The sequence below is a fragment of the Magnolia sinica genome, chromosome 13 (assembly GCF_029962835.1).
Source record: "Magnolia sinica isolate HGM2019 chromosome 13, MsV1, whole genome shotgun sequence".
NCBI classification, from domain to species: domain Eukaryota; kingdom Viridiplantae; phylum Streptophyta; class Magnoliopsida; order Magnoliales; family Magnoliaceae; genus Magnolia; species Magnolia sinica.
In genome coordinates, this window is record NC_080585.1 from 12,387,846 (window position 1) to 12,408,144 (window position 20,299).

Genomic DNA, 20,299 nt, shown 5'->3' on the forward strand with positions numbered 1-20,299 from the left:
GACGGGTAGGATGCAATCTGCTTCCTTGAAATACATACTCTGGCCGAAAATATGAAAATTATAAGCCTCAAGTGGACCATAAAAGTGGGCCCACTTTTGAAAATAACTGTTTTCGGCATTAGCATCTGATGCTCAGCCTTTTGAGAGGATTCAAATTCACATGATTTTGCTTTCTCATTGATTCCAATTACATCCGTTTACCATCAATTTACCACTAATTACAACAACTTACCATCAACCAAACGACCCCCCTTATTTTCTGTCGAATGCAGATTTCTGCATTTTGTTTTTTCTTAAACATGCATGCCAACAGAATACATTCTACTATCTCTGTAAAGATTCATATTCATTCATACAAACTAATTTTTAGAGAACATTTCCACAAGCCTCGTATGATTTTATTGCCAAAAAACCTCTTCTTCTTTTTCTTTTTTCTTTTTCTCGCTATAATATAATCATTGTGTAATTTTTTCTGTGTGGATCGGGAGAATCTTTGTTGCGGTTTCAATCTGAGAGAGAATCTTCAGTGGAGGTAATTCTTGAATGTGGATATCAGTTTTGGGGATAACATCAGAAAGAATGCAAGAATCGAACCAAAGAACAACTTGATTGCAGATCTCAATGGGTCCAAGTCAGCTTCTCGGGATGTGTCATTGGCAGTTGACATGGCAATTGCAGATGGGAGGGCTTCAATCACGGCATCCCCCAGATCAGAGATGAAGGATGAGGTGCATCCAAGAGCTGGGACCCTACCCCAGTTCTCGATGCCCGATTCGAGGGCCAACTCCCTGTACTCCATGTCGATCTCTTCCAGAGTTTCGATGTGCTCGCTTACGAAGCTGGAAATTGAGATGGCGTTAAATGTTAAAAAGACTAAATTCAGTCTAATTACAACCTTAAAACTCCTGACAAAGGACCTTAAGAACTAGCAAGTGGCAACCACATCAAATTTTGGTGTGGGCCAACATTAGTACTGAACAACCATTCAAGCATGATCAAATGATCAGTCAGGCATGGGGCCATCCACTAACAACTGTCAAGTGTGGGGCCAGCAACCAACCAAGAGGTGGCTCCACACCTGACTTCACAACCACTTCGATTGAATGGTTGATGTCAACTCCACACTGAATTCCGCAAGCTTAACTCAGAAAGAGATCTTTTTTTCTCTCTTGACATGAAGTGAGAGAGGTTGAGGTTTGGCTCATATTATAAATACAGGATGTCAGGTTCAACTAAAAATAGTTAAGATATTAAATAGAAAGACAGCTTTCAGGAAACATACCTTATTGGAACAGCTAGCAGACTCTTCACACCGTTCTGACCAAGCGTCACAATCACTTCATCAGTATAGGGCTTCAACCACTGTACAGGCCCAACTCGGCTCTGGCAAAACCAAATTCAATGTCATGAAGTGGAAACACCAAAACTGGTCCTATTCAAGACTTTAAAAAACAGGTCCATCTTTCAAAGGGTAAATAAAAATAAAAATAAAAAGAAGAAAGAAAAGAAAAGAAAAACACAAAACGGATCCTATTCTAGACTTTTAGTGATTCCAAAAGGCATTTTAGGCTATGTTTGGAGTGCCACAGGTCAATTTCACAAGTTACTCCCACATTGCAACTGAGATATGTACAAGACCTCCCTGTACATATCACACAGGTAATTTGAGGAAAGAAGGGAAAATGGAATCTCGTTTGATGTATGTTCTGATTCACCATGCAGACCCAAACGCTAAAACTACCTTGTTGGTCAGGAAGTCTTGCCAACATTTTTTATTTTATTTTTTTGGAAATGGTGATGATATTTCATTAAACAGGCCGAAGCCTGAAAATACACACGTAAAAATGAACAAGAAAACCAAGGAAAAGAAAAAGAAAAAGGACCACCCTAGCAACAGCAAGCTAGGATTTATGCTTCCGCCCATTCCTTAACATTGAGACATGCCCCTTTGAACACCTCTAGAACTCCTCTCTGCTAATTTCTAAAGCATCTCTCATTTCTTTCCCACCATATAGCCCAAAGGACGCTAACAAGCTTAACCTTCACAAACTTTCCCCAGATTTCCCTATCCCCCACCATGCCAAGAGATAAGAAAATCCTCTATTGAACTTGGAAACACCCATAATACTCCGAAGACTTGAAGAAAATGAACCCACAACTCCTTTGCAAAAGCGCAATGAATGAACAAGTGATCTACTGATTCCGCATCTTTATAACACATGAGGCAAACATAAGGAAGAATCATCTTCCTTTTGCAAAGATTATCGATTGTTAGCACTTTATTCCTCCCCACCAGCCATCAAAAAGCCGCCACCTTTAAAGGAGCACCATATTTCCAAAGATTTGGTGGTACATCCAAACACACCCTTTTGGTGTGGCACATATGTAATTTTCACTGCTTATTTAGATGTCGCAGAAGCCAGCACCAATTAGTCAGGAAAAGGCTTAGATGATGGTGATTCAGATGTCTCAGAAGTGGCAAACAAACTGAAGAACTGAGAAGCATGAAGCAGTTGGAAATCAAAGCTAGAAACCAAAAGCTGAAATTTTAAATGAATTACCTGGTATGCAAGAGTGTGACTGTTGGCAATTCCTCTAGATTTCAATTCTTCCATTATTAAACTGATACAATCTTCCATCTGATCTCTATAAGGATCCCCTGCATCCTCAACATAACTTACTGGCACCCCATGTGCACTGAAGAATATCATAACCTGCCCAATTTACCACATCATGAGAAAAACATTCAAAAACAGCAGAACTGTAAAGAAATTAACAGAACCCCATGATTTTCATCAAAATCTCTCTTGCAGCAGCATGGAAAATTTCTTCCATTTAATATGCCCAAAATATTACACAGTTCCACATAACAGGAACATTTTGATGGGGACATCATGCACACACCCCCTCTATGCATGTATTCAAGGAGGAGGCGGGCCCCACTTTCGATTTGGATTAACGACGACATCTTTGGAGGACCCCATAATTAGGGGGCTGCGTTATGGAGCATTGGAGTGGACCTGATCATCACATAGATCCTACCATCGGATCTCATGATCGGCCCACTACTTTAGATGATTTAGGATTTTAAGTTTTGACTATTTTTATTATTAGAAACATCATGAATGGCTTTGATTGCTTAAATTAGTTATTTTATTTATTTTAGTTTTAGTATTAGTGCGCGCACATGGCGCAAGGGTAGTTTTGTCTTTTTGAATTTTGGGTTTTCTTATAAATAAAGCAATCCCACGTATGGACTCTCATGATATTATGAATTAAAAAAATCCTGCGTTTCTTCCTCTCTCACACATTGAGTTGAAGGATCAAATTGGGTGCGAAGCCCTCCCTTCCTCGAAGGGTTAACTACCGTGGTGCGAAGCTACACCTGCTCCAAATCATCATCATCTTCTTCCGTATCTCATCAATCATCTTCAACACCCCATCCACCATCAGATTCACCAATTTTCGCATCAAAATCCTCTTTTACAGCGGTGCACAAGAAGGTTTTCAGATTCTGGCGCATCTACAAGGCTGAAACTTCGGCAGAGTACTACGTACTAACCATGTGCCGAATCGAAGTGATTTTTGGTATGGAAACAACCTACCCCCGGCCGATCCTAACCTAGGTTTCCCGATTTTGTGGGCCCCACACACGTACAGACATCCCATCACACATGTGCATCCAAGCCAACCTGCTGTCCAGCAAGCATGGCCCATCCCAGGTCCTCTTTTCCCCTCTGTTTCTTTCCTTCTTTTTTTTTTGGCTTAAAACCTCCCCATAGGGTCCCGCATTAATCTTCTACTTAAACTCTTTTAGATGTATCCATAATATTCACTCTTAAACATGATCAACATGTGGTACAACGGAATTGTTAAATCTGAAAATTGTTAAATCAGTTCCTGTACCCTCGAATACCTTGACCGATCCCTAATTATCATCTAGAAAACCTCATAATCCGAAATCCATAACCCAAAAGGGTCCCAAATCTCAATTTTCCCCAATTTTCAAACCCTAGATTTTTCCCATAAATTGAAACTTAGTGAATCTCTTGAGTCGAGAACAATCCTATGCAAGAATGGGTAATTCTTACACTCCTTTGAGCTTGTTTGGCTTATAATTTTATTTGATCTAGCCCTAATGGTTGTGTAGGCTTGGACCTCCATAGATTCCCCTTCTTGGAATGGGTAATTCTTACACTCCTTTGGGCTTGTTTGGCTTATAATTTTATTTGATCCAGCCCTAATGGTTGTGTAGGCTTGGACCTCCATAGATTCCCCTTCTTGAATGTTTGATAGTATGTAGGATGTGGAATTTTGTGACTATTTAATATTGGCATAATAACAAACTTGATTTCTTGCACTCCATGGTTAATTTCATGACCTGCATCACATTTGCCAAAACAATCAAACAAAATTAGTTTGAATTATACAATTTCTGCTGATGCTTAGGCCATGTTTTGAAACCAGGGATTCCATGCCAAACAACGGAATTGGAAAATGGTTTTTCTTTAATGTGACGGATTGTGTTGTTCGGATAGAAAAGAAAAGCGTGAATTCCACCAAGCAATCATTATAAATTTTCATAAATTGGATTCTTGGCACAAGAAACTAGGTTGGCATTGTGAGAGAAATAAGAGATTTACACTGACTACCCAAACAAGAACTCTAAACTGGAATCCATGTTTCAATAGTTCTCTTAGAAATCATTATTGAATAATAATTGCTTTTTCCCTTTCTTTTGCCTTGGATTCCATGTATCCAAACATGCCCTTACAGTTAATCCCTGACGATTTCTGACATTCAAATGAAGCGGTGTTTAGTCAACAACATTAGCTTTCAGCAGCTTGTAATTTTGTTGAAAACAAGCCAACAGCATAGTAAGAATTAGGTGAGTAGTTTATTGAAAAATATGTTGAAAACCAACAAGGCAGCATCCCTTCTTTAAAAATTGTGGCCATTTGGTTGTTTCTAGAGAAAGTTTTAACATGCTATTACCTTTCATACCTCCAAATTTTCAGATACTTACATTCAATGAAATGGATGTTACATGCAAACTGCAAGTGCTGTGAACACCTACCTCTTCAGGTTTAGAGAAACTCTGTAGTTCTTTCTCAATCAAGTTAGCCATTGACTTGATATAACCTTCACGTTGATACCACGACTTTATGATAGATACTGGCAGTCTTGCTAGATAAGAGTCTTCACTGAGAAATGGTTCAAGTTCATTAAAGTTGATCATGATGAATCAAAATATAAAGCTTCATTACAAGCTCAGAAAGATGGATGTTAAGAATCAGAATAAAATAAAAATCTCCACCTGAAGATGCTTTGGAGAAGGCGGATGCTTGACCCACTTGTGGAGATAGAATACTGGGGATAAAGTGGCAGCACAACAAGCTTTGTAATTCCGTCCTTCTTAATCTGTCATAACAAGATTAAGAAGTGTGTGTGAGTGATCCAGGGTTCAATCCCTGGTAATGTTACTTACCAAAAAAGAAATCTGTCATAACACATGCAAATACATCTGTCAATGATAAAATAAGGATTCAGATTAGATATTCAAAAGAATCCTATTCCCAGAATACCACTAAAACAAGAGCCATTGCAAGCATTTCAGTTTCTAAATAACTTAACAATCAGAAGAAAAGAGCTATATCAAGATCAAGAAGTTAGTCTAGTTCTGGCAACGGGCTGGGCTTGCACCTGGATTTTGAACTGGTCGAGAGAAGCCTGTGGGCAGGCCCTATTCAAAAATTTTATTTTTCCGGGCCTAGGCCTGCCCTGCCAGCCTTAGAAGTTACTATTACCTTTGACCCAGACACACATCCCTTTGTCAGACATGGTAACCCTTGGATGCCCAATGACTGATGTATAATTAAATATCGTTATACAAAGAGTTATTATATAGATAGCATGGAAGTTATGATAAACAATGCAAGCACCAAATTTCTGTGCGCACTTCAGAACCCTACCTGAGTCTTTCACAGCAGAATAAAGCAGTTTAACTTATCGATCCTTACAAGTTGGCTGCTGACTTGATGGATCCACTTCTTTGTGAGTCCCAATCTTGACAGTTTGAAGCCCAACCCAACCTAATGTGGATGACTCAACCTAGTCGTTGAGTTCATTAAGGGCAAGTTGACTGAGTCAAGGCCAGACAGAGAATGACAACCAAGCCTAGGAGCTGATCGGTTAACGACTAGAATTTGAGTCACAAGCTTCCAAACATTGATCAAGCCACAACAGAAATCAGCAGGATAGATAGTCATCCAAAGCACTGAATGATACCTATGTAAAGAGGATACTTCATTACAGAAAGTGAAAGGAAGAAAGGGAAACTCAAAACGTGCCAACTTGGTTGGGTCTTGCAGATTGAAAATGCAAAATAGTCTGTATTACCTAGCAGCAGATAAGTTGATCTTGTGGTAGTGCACAGGAAGCCATGGAAAAACTAATACCAACCACATGTACAGCATGGATAGCAATATAAATACTGTACCCATGCAACACTACACCGTCAATCCTGTCTTTGTTTTCTTCCCCGGTGCAAAATGATTGATTAATGCAAGCTAGAGTTCTGAGCAGCTAGTTTTGAGGGAACTACAAGGAATACATAACCCAAGCCCTCAACTGTCAATTTTTCCAGATAATTATCATTGAAAAATCCAGATATTTCAGAAAATGTCTTTTTTCATCATCATAATCTTAGCTCTTCCTGGCAATTTCGGGTCGGCATTTAAATGGCAGATTGGCCTACTGGATGTCAACCTTCCTCTGTTACCCTGGCACTGGAAACAGCAATGGTAGAAGTTCACATTGACAAGTGCGCTCACATGTTGATACAGTCCCACCCAGTACTAACCCCAAATTAATACAAGCACACCCAAAGGACAAACAAACAAAGGAGAACAGGCCAAAGCAGAAAATAAAACCCAGCATTGTTCCATGAAATGGACAAACTTCTGCTAATTCTGTGCAAGATAAGATTCCTATTGGCAACTATATTGCAGAAAAAACTTGCAGAAAAAGTAAGCAAGGGGAAACTAATCAATAAAGAATTAAATTCCAACTAGAAAATTAGAGATAATAACCTGATGAACGGCTTCCTCAGTGAAAGGGTGCCAGTATCGCATTCCAACATAAACATTTACATGCATTTTCTTTGCTTCCAAGGCCACTTTCAGTGCAAGTGCCTGAAACAAGACAATCGCAATCTATTTATTTCATATTTGCATACGGGAACATATTCCGTAAAAAGCACGATAGTGATGTCTTCCATCTCACCAACTTTCACCAAATAATGTGAAACACCAGTTCTAGATTTTGAATTAAACAGATTTACTATCATAAGAAGGAGAAGTGCATCACCTGCTCATCTGTTATTCGTCGCAATGGCGAACCACCTCCAATGGAAGCATATCCCTCTTTACTTTTTGGAGCTCTGAGAACAGAAATTAGTTGAGCAAGTGGTCGTTGAAGGAACCGGAAAAGTCTAGGAAGTCGGATAATATCCTATTGCAAAATAGTAGCACCGTTACAATGGATAATCAGCTCGGGTGAAAGAAAACATCTTCACATGTCAAACCTAGATCTGTACAATATGCAACATGAATATATGGAAAACAAAGACGCATGCACATTACTCTAAAAATAACAAAAGGTAAAAATTGAAAGGGGGGGGGGGGGGGGGGGTGTCAGAGGAATGCAAGCCATTCAGCACCAGATTTCACAATCCGGATTCTAATTGAGCAGAACTTCGTAATGTTCACACTTCTAAACTTCCATTTGACTCAAACTGAGAGCAGAAGAGAAAAGATAGCAACTCTATAGCCATGATGCAGCATATGATGAATGTTTCAGCAGAACACTGAGGCTACACATGAACACAGTTGAAATGAATTGTGAAAACTCGGTATAATCAAGAAGACATGACAAGAAAAAAAAATAAATAAATAAATAAATAATGATGTTTCCTAAGCATAATGAAGTACCCATTAAATAGCAATTACATTTCTTTCAACTCCAACTTGAAAGTAGCATAGTTGCAATTTCAGCCCAGACCTAATGGTCGATTTGGTAGTAGGACACAAAATAGTGGTATAAACATCAAGGTATTCCAGAATGGTAATGGTGTCAGTTACCGTTACGATAGGGGCTGTAACAACTGATTTTTTATTTCCGTTTCGGATTTTTAAAAAAAAAACCTATTTCAGCTCCATAATGGACCATTACATGAGCGTTATGATGCCGTTACGGGACTCTTGCAACCGTTATGGGACCGTTACTGGAAATTTTTTTTCTGTAATGACCTTTAGAGTTGTTACATAACCGTTTTGAAATACACAATTGAAAATATGATGCAAATGTCCAATGATTACATCTGTTCCCTACAGTCTTTTTTTTCCGCTACACCTTATCTTTTAGTGTTGAAAACAGTGAAAATGTCCCTGAAAGAACTACAAATTGTTAAATATTTCTGATACTATGATTTAGAAGGACAAAAGAAGGTAAATGATTGAAGGAAAAGTTGCAATGATTGCACCTCGGAGACTGATGTTCCTGTCATAATATATTTATATCCTACTACCAAACAGACCCTAAAGAAGGGAATTACAATTTGATGGTTTCCAGTTATTACACTAAAAATAATAGTTGCAATTCAATTGGAGAGTGCATCCAAGTGCACCCAAATCCTAGCAGCCAGTTTAAACATCTGGATTCAGCACAAACAAAACAGAATAAACTTTTGAAGTTTACAACCTATTAAATTGAGATAATTCACAAGAAGGATAAAATGACGTACTGGATCTGCAAATAAATTGAATAAAAATGGTTGAACATCATGAAGTGTCTCGGGTCCTCCAAGGTTCAATAGCAGCACTCCAACCTTCTCGTGTGTGGTTTGCGAAGGAACTCCAAATGCAGTTTCAGGAAATGTGCACACTCCTGCAGAGCAGAATGTTTGCCCAACAAGCCCTCTCTTATGAACAGGCTCAGAAAGATATGCACTCCCCAGAATCCCATTTCTGTCAGCTAAGTCGGATAACGAGAAGGTCAATGGCTGTAATGATTTATTTAGATTTCTTGATCCTTCAGAGGAACAGCTAATAGACGTGCCATGAACAAAGGAAACACTGGCCTGAGGACATGATCTGCAACAGAGAGGAACCATCAACAATTCAGTTTTGAAGGTAGGTGTTGAAGACTGGAAGTACTAAGTTTCAGATGAAAAATCTTCTATCACACTTTGAATCAGAAAAAAAAGATCGGGACAAAACATGCCAGGGAAGATTTGCAGAGCAACCAACTAGTATATATCTTAATTATCAAAGCAATTTCCCAAAAATAAAAACTCTTACGCCGGTGAATTATGACTAGCACTGCGAAGACGAAAACCAGATGGGTTCAGATGTAACACTCCAGAGCCAATGGCATCCATCTTGTAGGTCTCAAGTAAAAACAACCTTCACCTGCAGCAGGATAGCATTATGCAATTTAACAATGGAATCTCTTATGGCATGCCTGTGAAATGAAAGGCTGGTGTATGCTGATCATGACCAATTTTAGCAGGAGAAGCATCAACATGGACCAGGTAGTATGTCACTATATCTCATGATTTTTTAGCAGCACTCATCGTAGCAAGAGGTATGATGAGGTTTTTACAGGTGGGCCCTCTGATTCAGTGATTCAAATATGATTGGACTACTTTGGATGGTCTATAAAAATTTCACAGAAGCAAAAGATTCTAACCATTCTCTGTCTCCAGCAAATAAACAGAAAAGAAATACAGCAATTGTCTACATTAAGCCAAAACAAGACCATAGACTCAACAGGTAGAATCTCACAGTTCGCGGGACTTTTGATGCATAGACCATCCTCCGTGTTACCCATCATTAGCATCTTGGATCACTGAACCATGGGCACACATTTGTAGAAACTGAAGGCCCAAGTGTACCATACAGATCCTTGATCTGAGAATTGTACAATACCATGTTAAGCTATATAGCATACAGTTCACCATACAAGTATTATTATCCTTTTAAATGATAAGAAAGCTGCTACGTGTAAGTCCTCTTCTGGCAGTCTCATTGTACCACCAAAACTATAATCGACACTAGGCAGGGCTTCAGATGTGTGCTCAGCACATTTGGTTTTGGAAAGCTGAAATGGTGCCCCCATTAACTGGGATGTTTTCTCATTTTTCTGGTCCAAAATCACCATAAGAAAAGGGGAAGCCCCATTGTTATCTCAAACATGATTCGGCAGCAGTGCATCTGATCCACCTAAGGAACCTGGAATGCTCAAATTTACCCAGAATCAACCTTCACTATTGGCTCTGCTGGTAGACCTAACAGTGAAATTGTTTAGTACAAACCAGTGTTTTAAACAGTGTGTAGTGTAGCATTCACCCTAGGGCTGCAACTTGGATTCAGGTTGGAACCCAATTGACCCAAACCAAGTTCGGATCTAGTTGGGTTCGAGTTGAACACTTTTGAGATGGGTTGGGAACAATTAAAATCATTAGGGTCGGGTTGGGTCGGGTTGGATTGGGTTGAGTCGAGTATAGAGGAATTAGGGCTGAGCACCTCATCCTCTTGAGAGCAAGTTGGGCTCAGGTTGACCCCCAGCCTGACCCAACCTGCTAGGGTTGCACTCCTAGTTCACCCCTCTATTTTTTGACTTAAAATAAAAGGAAAAATATGATAAATAGTAATATATATATATATATATATATAGCAAATATATTAAAAATGCCTAAAAAATGTGCTTCACTTTTCCAAGCACAAGACATGCTCAATCATCAAGTGAACGCAACTTGGATAATGGGATGCCGCCTAAAAATAGGTCTATCCAATCATCAGGTGGGCTACACCACAGAAAACAATTGATAGTCACCCTCCACTGTAGCGTGGTAAACCATGTGATGGTTGGATCGACCCCATTAGACTGGACAGTTGGATACCAAGCCATGCGATAGAAAACAATAGACAACCACTATTGGGAAATAAATCAGGCCCAACCAACCATCACGTGGGCCACACCACATAATACAAACACAATAGGTAAAGAACCTATGCAGTCCGCAGGGTTCGCTGCGTCGACTCGTACACGTAGCCAGATTGAGATAGGTACGTCGACAAAGTTGGTGCGATAAGTGGCTTCAAACACCAACAAGCGACTCAAGCAATGGAATTCAATAGGCCTCAAAAAACATGAAGTCCGTGAGCGGCTCCGTAGGACTAACAAGTTTCCTTCAGCACACACTAGAACACGATAATGCACTCATGTGGAGAAAATACTAAATCCATTAACACAAAAACTGAAAACCACAATGGAAAGGAAGGTATTTATAATAAAACCATAACCGTAATCAATCTAAACCCATTATCTCTCATAACTTCTAATCTCAATCATTAAAAACTAATGAGTACCAACAAGCAAAAGCAAACTAGACGTTCTGTTCTCTATTTTTTTCGGTTTCAAGAAAGTTCCTCATCTTTCAAAAAAAAAAAAGAAAAAAAAACAACAACTAAAGCAAACTAGATGTTGCACCTGTGAAGCCCGCAGATAAGTGCACATAATATCCACCCAGATCAAATACATCGATCAGCACACGATCATGACCATGGAAATCATGGGTCACTCGAACACCCAAAGTCGAGATGGTAGTCGCCCATATGTGGCTTGCATCAAGAACCACCACTGTAGTATGGTGGCCCACATGGACTGTACAGGTTGGGCGCCATGCCACACACACACCCCACAGTAGGCCCCACAAAACAAGTGGTTGTAGAAGAAGCTTGTCTACATCGGCATCCGAAAATGAAAAAAAAAATAAAAAGTCCAAAAATGACCCTAAATAAATCATTAAAAAATCGAAATGAAATATAAATCATTAACTAAGATTAAGAGTAAGAAAAAATGAATCAATAAAAAAACAAATCTTCAGCCCCCCAGCCATATGGGTGTGATATATAGGAATCTCGATATTCTCCTCCATTTGAACCCCAATGCCCATAAAAATTCACCAAAAGGATCCTCTCATAGGGCCCACCAAATCCCACAAAATATCATTTCCAATGGTTGTATGGATTGGGTGAATCAAATCCATGAATTTTTAAGGGCTAGAGATGTGTATTAGAAGCAAGATGACCTTAGGCCATGTTTGGAAACCATGGATTCTATGCCAACCAATGGAAAAGGAAAAGGGTTTTCCTTTAATGTGACGATTCGTATTGTTTGGATAACAAAGAAAAAAGTGGATTCCACCAAGCAATCACTACACTGTTTTATAATTTAGATTCTTGGCAGAAGACCCTAGGTGAGTGTTGTGAGAGGAATACGAGATTTCCACTTGCTATCCAAACAAAAACTATGTTTCAATAGTTCGCCTGGAAATCAACATTGCATAATTATTATTTTTTCCTTCTTTTTTTTTTTTCCCTTGGATTCCATGTATCCAAACATGCCCTTAGGGCATTTAGAAACCGGTTTTGTTTTGTAAGGGTTCGGTCCTAGTGTTAGTTTTACACCATTTAAAAATGGTAACAACTCTTCACCCATACACTTGGCACACTAGTATAGATGGTCACAATTATCTAATAGCTGCGATTCTATAGATATGTGCCGTTCGCAATAGGACCCATAGTTTAGATGGTTTGGAGTGTTGTCCTTAAGTGCCGCTTGCGAAGAGGAGTCACCACAATTTTTGAATATTTGCTAAACTAACATAAGAAAAATACTGAAGGTTTTTAAGGCTTAAAACGTGAATGCATTGTCACATACACTATGTAAGCTACATGCTATATATGCACACGCTACAGTACAAGCAACGTATGCTATATACCACTTACGCTGCGCATCCTATCTGAAACACTGTTACAAACTAACAGGGTGACCAATATTGCCAAGAATTTGAATATATCATGATATTCTCGTGTTACATAAGCTAAAGTCAACATATCAGAACTTTTGAATTTTCGTGAAATCATCCTTAGTAATTGCAAATTTTATTTAAAATTTTAACTAACTCATGTATAATATATATTAAAATTTTATTTTATTTATTCATACTAATATTTTATTTTTTTATTTTAAGCGAGATGTTTCCGATAACATTTAGAGAAAAACCTCAAGATCTAAAAATCTCCCGAGAAATTCCAGAAAACTAGATTTTTTAGTATGCAAACTAACTCCTCTTAACTTAAATAATAGTAAATATGTAACTATTATTTATTAATTAACATTACGATTATTAACTACACAAGATTGAGTATCAAACGAGGCATTTTTAACAAGGAAATGTTAATAAAAACACCAATTATCTTAACACTGCTTCAAATGAGAAAGTAACATCAAACAAATCCAGGATTAAAAGATGAAAATCCAAAAACAAGAGCCATGATCCAGTTCAAATTCCTCTATGGGACCCAGGTGGCCTGCCGGATAGAAAGGGTTCACTGTCTATTGGACGCACCTCTAAATCACCCCTACGTGTGACCACATAAATCCAATCAAAGACCTAATTGGATGGTAAGACCATTTTATTGTTACTGTCCATCTCTCATGCCCTTAATATGAAGAATTTGGAGGCCATGTGTGATCAACAGTGAAGGCCTCCAATCAAACGCTAGTGTGACTGTGGACGGCCCCAGAGAGGAATTTGCGCCCGAATAAGGTGATAAGAATTTGTACTGCATCATTGCTAAAACTAAAAAGAAAGCCCCAATTCGCTAAGATAAAATGTTGAAATTTTAATAGTAGAAAAGAACCGAAAAAACATAAGCCACATTAAAAACCCACCGATCAAATGATTAAAAAAAAATCGCATTTTTCGTAGGAAAAATCAAATAAAATCACAAATAACGAAATAAGGGAAATGCAATGAAGCGAAATTATAAAATTTAAAATAAATAAATAAATAAATAAAAACACAAATCCATAGATTTCAAAACCCTAATCGAAGATTCTAACCAGAAACCTCAAATCGCACCAGAAGGAGACGAGTATCATATATAAAACGATTTCGCACCTCGTTTCCCCACATTCAAGGGGAATTCTCTCGAATTCCCTGATGAATACGAGACGAGAATCTGCAAAATGAGGAGATAGATCTAATGACGGAGAGAAAGATGAAGGAGATATCTACCTGAAATGGAGATAGTTTGAATTGGAAGAATCAGGAAAGAGGGCTGCAGATAAGAAAGAAATTTCTAGGGTTTTAAAAGAGAAACGAGAGAAAATGGGAAAGAGTCAAAGCGCGCTTAAAGGAGGCGGCAAGCAGCGCTACCTAACTTCAACTGCCGTGTTGGGGGCGTTTGACTCCCTAAACCGTGAAAACGGGGTTGTGGGAGGATGAGAGTCTATCACCGTATAAAAATGGTGGTGACTCTACAACTATACTCATAGGATATTTTCACGGCAATCGAAACCGTCCAAATATCTGATCCACTGAGAATGGAGCTTAATCAAGTTTTATACACTGAGAATATGAAAATACTTTTATGATTTTCCCTTGGAATTTGAACCACTCAGTATTTTACATACTTTTATATTTGACCGCCATCATTTGGATGGCTAGGATATCTTGACATATGCGATTTTAGAGATGTAATCCATCTAAAATGTGTGCCTGATAGTACCTTTGTAATGAGATGCCTCACCGACATTCGTATACGAATGGTGTTGGACAAACACACTGGAGACTATTTTCGTTTTTGGGTTCCGGATTCGGATTCGGTAGTGACTCCTATTATCCACGTTGGTAATGGTCTGTGTTAGAAGACGCGGTTTGGATGCGACGCGGATTGCGTACTACCCAGCCCTAACAGGAAACCGTCCGCGCAGAGCTTTGTGGGGCCCACAATGATGTGAGTGTTTTATCTAGAGGTGTACATGAGTGTCGGGTCGAGTTGAACTTTGTCCAGCTCGTGCTCGACTTGGACTGCTCGAGTCTTAGCTCGTGCTCGGATCGGCTCGGCCTTCGAGCTCAAAACAATAGCTCATGATCGGCTCGTCCGAGTCCGAGTTGAGTTCGAGCAAATTTCGAGCAGAGTTTTCGAGTAGGTTATGGATTTCTGATTTCAATTTGAAATTGAATAGAACGCTTACCAGACTGGCAGTGACTGGTCACTGGACTGAGCAGTGGCAGCCGGCAGGGGCGACCGAACATTGGACTAGCTGGGCCGTGGGGGTGGGCGACAACCGACAGGGGTGGCCGTGCTGTGTGGGTAACAGCCGACAGGGGCGGCCGTGCGGTGCGGGTAGAAGGCTGAGGGTGAGGGAGAGAGTAGAGAGAGAGAGAGATGGTAGGTGAGGATGACTGGATGAGGGAGAGAGTAGAGAGAGAGATTTTGGACAGATAACTTGTCAATCATCGAAAGAGAGGGAGGACCGGGAGAGAGGAGTTGGGCGCACGGGCAGGGTACTTTTAAAAAGGGGTAGGGTTTTTTTTTGTTTGGAAAGGGGTTGGGCGCAAGGGCAGGGTACTTTTCAAAAGGGGTAAGGTTTTCTTTTTTTTTTTTTGTTTGGGAAGGGTATATATACCCTTGTACACGAGTCGAGTCCGAGTCGAGCCGAGTTTGAGTATTATTCGAGTTGAGTTGGGTCAAGCTCGAACTCAGCTCAAACTCATTTTGAGCTCCAAAAATCAGCTTAAAATCAGCTCAAATCGAGCGAGTTCCGAGTCTCGTCGAGCTTTTTCGAGGCGAGTCGAGTGAGTTACCGAGCTTTTGCTACTCGTATATAGCTCTAGTTTCATCCATGCCGTTCAACTCTTTTCTCATATCATTTTTAAGATATTAATGGTCCAAGGCTTAAGTGGACCACAAAGTGGGGATTGAACATCCACCATTAAAAACTTCATGGGAGTTGGAGAAGTTTCGGATCAAGCTGATATTTTTGTTTTCACTTCATCCACATCTACTTGACCTTATGAGTAAGTTGGATGATTTAAAAAAAAAAAACTTCACATTGGCCCTCGGAAAGGTTTCAACGGTGGGTGTTATTATCAGTGCAACTTCCTTTGATGTGGTCCACTGAAGCTATGGACTTGCCTCATTTTTAGGATTATACCTTAAAATGATCTAAGAAAAGCGGTGAACGGCGTGGATAAAACACTTACATCACAGTGGGCCCCACAAAGCCCTACTTGGACGAATTACCGTCCGGGGGGAGGACTCGCGTCCGTTTCAATGGACACGGATTGGCTACTCAGAGGTTGATTCTATTGAAGTGATGTCACCAGGTTTTGTGGGGCCCACCATGATTTACGTGTTATATCCACACTATCCATCCATTTGGAGAGATCATTTTAGGGCATGATCAAAAGAATGAGGCAAATCTAAAGTTGGTGTGGACCCATCACAGAAAATGGTGAAGAGAGTGACCCCTATGCTGAAACCTTCTTAAGGTCGGTTGTAATGTTATTTGAGATGCAGCATGTTCATAACTTAACACAGATATTAAAGAAGGGAAAAATACAAATATCAGCTTGATCAAAAACTTTTGTTGCCCCTAGGAGTTTTTAATGGTGAGCATAACTCTTTTCATTGTTTTCTGTGGTGGGGTCCACTCAAGCTTTGGATCTTATTCATTCTTTTGCTCATGCTCTAAAAATGGATGGACTTTGTGGATACAAAACATACATCATTATAGGATACACATAAATGGGTGACATCACTTGAGTAGCAAGTCTTGCTACTCAATCCTTCAGTAGCCAATCCGCACATCACCAATCTGATTGGCGTGTTTTCGTCACCAAGTTATGTGGATCCCATCATGAGGTATGTGTTATATCCAAACCGTCTATCCATTTGACGAGTTATTCGTAAGGCTTGAGCCTAAAAATAGAACAAATCCAAAGATCAAGTGGACCACACTGTAACAAGCAGTGTGGGATTTGGCGTCTACCATTAAAACCCTTTAGGGGTCACAGAAGTTCTGGAGCAATATGATATTTGTTTTTCCTCTTCATTCAATTTGTGTGATCTTATGAACAGAATTAGATGGAAAATAAACAGTATGGTGGGCCCTATAAATGTTTAAACAATGAGAATTATTATCCCCACTTCTATCTACAGTGTGTTTTACTTAAACTTCGAATATGAATCATAATGGGCTCATGTGACTAATATGATACTAAAAATGAATGAACATGTGGATATAATAAATATATCAATGTGGGGGCAATGATATTGAAAAATGAATGAACATGTGGATGTAATAAATACATCATTGTACAGGCCATGTTACTTTAATCTCCGCTGGACCGTTCGTACGTCTCAAATCTCATAGAGCGTCCGCGCTTGTATTCACAAAACACATACCTACACCAGCCAAGTCAGTGGTGTGTGGTTTTCCGGTTTGGATAGTGACCTCACACTAGCCAAATAGCTAATGTCAAAGCTCCATGAAAGCCAAGCCTACCACGATGTATGTATTTTATCCGTATTGCTAGCTCAATTGAAAGCATGAGCCCCAAAAGTGAGTCATCTTCAAATCACAAGTGGACCATATTAGAGGAAACTGTGGGGATTAGACCATTGCCATTGAAAACCTTTCAGGAGCCATATAAGTTTTAGATTTAGCTGATATTTATGTTTTTCCTTCATCTAAGTTCTTATAACCTTATCAACAGTTTAAATGGTAAATAAACATTACAATGAATCCTAAGATGGATGTTTAATCGATATTGTATTTTATTTTATTGAAGCTGTCTCTCCATTTCTCTAACCTATTGTAAGATTTTTATAATGTTTGTTTGTAATCCAACCTCTTGATAATGTCAAGAAGATCCGCATAAAAGGGTAAATAGAAAGATCAGATTGATCCAAAACTGCCTTATTTCACAAAAATCTTTTAATGGTTAATTATCACTGTTTCCATTGTTATGGTTCACATAATATTTGGATCTTCCTATGATTTGGATGGTATCCTAAAATAAGATGGAAAAATAAATGGACAGTTTGAATATACAAAAAAATATATCAAGGTAGCCCCACATGGTTAAGGTAACACCCACTAAGCAGTTATCAGGATAACAGCTAATTCGCTCCCTTTGTATTTTTCGGGGCCTCCTTTCGACGAGTGTATGCACATTTGCTGCACGCGTGCTTACATGTTGCACTTGTGACCCATCATCTGGGACCGCATTAAAGATGATCTGGCACTAGTTTAGGCCGTTTCACTCATAAAATAGGCCACACGTGTCACTCTTCCTGACCGTTCTTTTTTCTTTTTTCCTCAAGCAAGTGTTACCCATATGATGAGTGGACTAGCCTGATTTTGGGTCATGGAACGATCATTGTGGTCCTTGATGAATGGAGAAGAACTGCCACACGTTTGCCACATGAACGTGTGACCAGCGATGCCCTTCTCCATCCTTCGTACGAGTCTCGCTCCAAGGTCCTAGTAAAATGGTGCTTGACTCCTGTGTTAGCACCATTTTAAAATGGTGGTGACTCTTTAATCGTAAATATGGTATCTTTGTCAAGCAATCCAGGCCGTCCAAATCACCGATCCAATTAGAATATAATTTAAAAGTTACAGTGATGATTAATAATAACTATCTGATTTTCCCTTTTAATTTGGACCATTCACTTTTATACTTTTAACCATCCGTTTGATAGCCATTAATTGGATAGTTGGAATTGCTTTATCACTGCGAATTTAGAGATGTGCCCCCTTCCACGATAGGATCAACAATTTTCACGGTCAGGATAGTCGCACAGCAGCACCACAAAGAGTAGCCCCCTGAAATGGTTTTTTTTTTTTCTTAAAAAAAAAAAAACCAAGGCTTGCATGGTAGGGTTTGTGTTCAACCGTATCGTGGGCCCAACTTGCCCTACAATTAACTATAACCGTTCAATCCATATATTATTAAGACTATGGAGTTGTTATTACTAGAATCTGGTCAAACAGATGTGATTAATTATAGAGGTGAGCCTGCCAATGGAATTGCACTAAAATAGGAAGATGTAGACAATGGGAGAGTCCAGCTATGGACACTCTAGCACATAAGTAGGTAAATAGATTTAAATTAAAAGGCTTGAGCTTGGATTTATTTTCTTACCTCAATTTCATTACAATGGGTGTACTTATTTGATCATCAAGTTGTTTCAAGATTTGCATTTCTTTGTTGATCCGTTAGATTCGTTGAATGGTGCTTATTTGGATAAGAATGTATCTCTAAAAATATCATCAAGTTCACCTCGATTAACATGATATTCAGATAGATCATATCAAATCTTTCCTTTTTTGATTCAAGGCGGGATTCTTTCTAGATTTTTCGTCCCGCATCTGGCCATGCTCAATCCAGTTAGGTTGAGATATAATTCTTCCACCAAGCTCTATACTTGAGTTCAATTCGGGGTGGGCTCAGGGCTCATCTTTTTATCAGAAGAGTCATTTACTATATATTTCGAGCTTTATGCTCTATTTAATTGAGACAAAAGTCCGTCTTGGACATTTCTCTTATGGACAGTTGCACTTCTCATACAATGAGCCAGTTTAATTTTACCCACAACAGAAGTCATTATGTCCTTTATTTTATCTTTAGAGATGCCCTTGATAACCATTAATTGAATGGTTAAGATCATCTGCTAACTGAGTTTCTCTGATATGCCCCATCCATAATGGGCCCAGCATTTTGACCGTGGGTTAAATAATATTTGTAAATTGCAGAAAAACCATTCATGTACGCGTGACATGGGTTTTGACTCTAAAACGGTCTGGTGACTAATACCAAGCACACCGGCTCGGAGTTCAACCCCAAAAATGGAATCATCCGCGGATCTGAACCATCTGATTTCACTCATTGAATTTGGACCACTGAAGATTTAATCCTAAACATTCATTTGTAGTAAAAAATTGAATAATCTGCATCTTTCAATCAATATAAAGCAACCACGCTCCATCTGCAATCCTAAGTGCATACCGCATGGACAGTGGTCCGGCACGCCCATGGGCTTTTGGCCCTGTCCCCCAATGCCACAGGCCTGCATTGTATATCAAGGTTTGTTTTGTCAGGTCGGGCTCGGGCTGTAACTAAAAGCCTTGCAGCCTGGCCCAAGGTTTGGGTGGCCCATTTAAGGTTTTTGAGATACTTTTACAATATATGTATAACATGTGTTCTATAAGACATATTTGGGTCCCACTCAACAGGCACCATGGGGTATGTCGTCGAGCCGTCAGTGGGTTGCGTCCTATAATAACCATACTTGGGCTAACCACATTTAGATCTTGTCGAGTCCATGTCCTTTTGGGTCTTGGGCTCATTCCCGAAAAACCGCAGCCAGAT

The 20,299-nt window shown here is 39.3% G+C and overlaps 1 protein-coding gene across 3 annotated transcripts; it reads right to left on the reverse strand.

Annotated features, from left to right (window-relative positions):
• Positions 1-450: 450 nt before the first annotated feature.
• On the reverse strand, positions 451-14,306 carry LOC131222843 (ferrochelatase-2, chloroplastic-like). 3 transcript variants are annotated; one of them, XM_058218054.1, is made up of 10 exons: positions 14,150-14,306; positions 9,360-9,470; positions 8,804-9,152; positions 7,369-7,512; positions 7,092-7,193; positions 5,318-5,421; positions 5,078-5,204; positions 2,562-2,714; positions 1,283-1,383; positions 451-839 (listed from the first exon to the last, which is right to left on the reverse strand). In XM_058218054.1, exons 2-10 carry the CDS (start codon positions 9,437-9,439, stop codon positions 524-526), a joined length of 1,476 nt encoding a protein of 491 aa, XP_058074037.1. In that variant the 5' UTR covers positions 9,440-9,470; positions 14,150-14,306; the 3' UTR covers positions 451-523. The 3 variants fall into 3 exon arrangements, with proteins under 3 accessions (XP_058074037.1, XP_058074038.1, XP_058074039.1); XM_058218055.1 differs by having other exon boundaries at positions 14,033-14,284; XM_058218056.1 differs by lacking the exon at positions 14,150-14,306 and adding an exon at positions 9,846-9,870.
• Positions 14,307-20,299: the final 5,993 nt, after the last annotated feature.

What these genes read in the sequence shown, in the direction of transcription:
- LOC131222843 (XM_058218054.1), bottom strand. Translation starts at nt 9,439, where the DNA reads ATGGATGCCATTGGCTCTGGAGTGTTACATCTGAACCCATCTGGTTTT. An exon ending in CTGAGGAAGCCGTTCATCAG is followed by an intron (nt 5,422 to 7,091) that starts GTTATTATCTCT and finishes TTGTTATGACAG; the next exon opens with ATTAAGAAGGACGGAATTAC. An exon ending in CTGCTAGCTGTTCCAATAAG is followed by an intron (nt 840 to 1,282) that starts GTATGTTTCCTG and finishes CTCAATTTCCAG; the next exon opens with CTTCGTAAGCGAGCACATCG.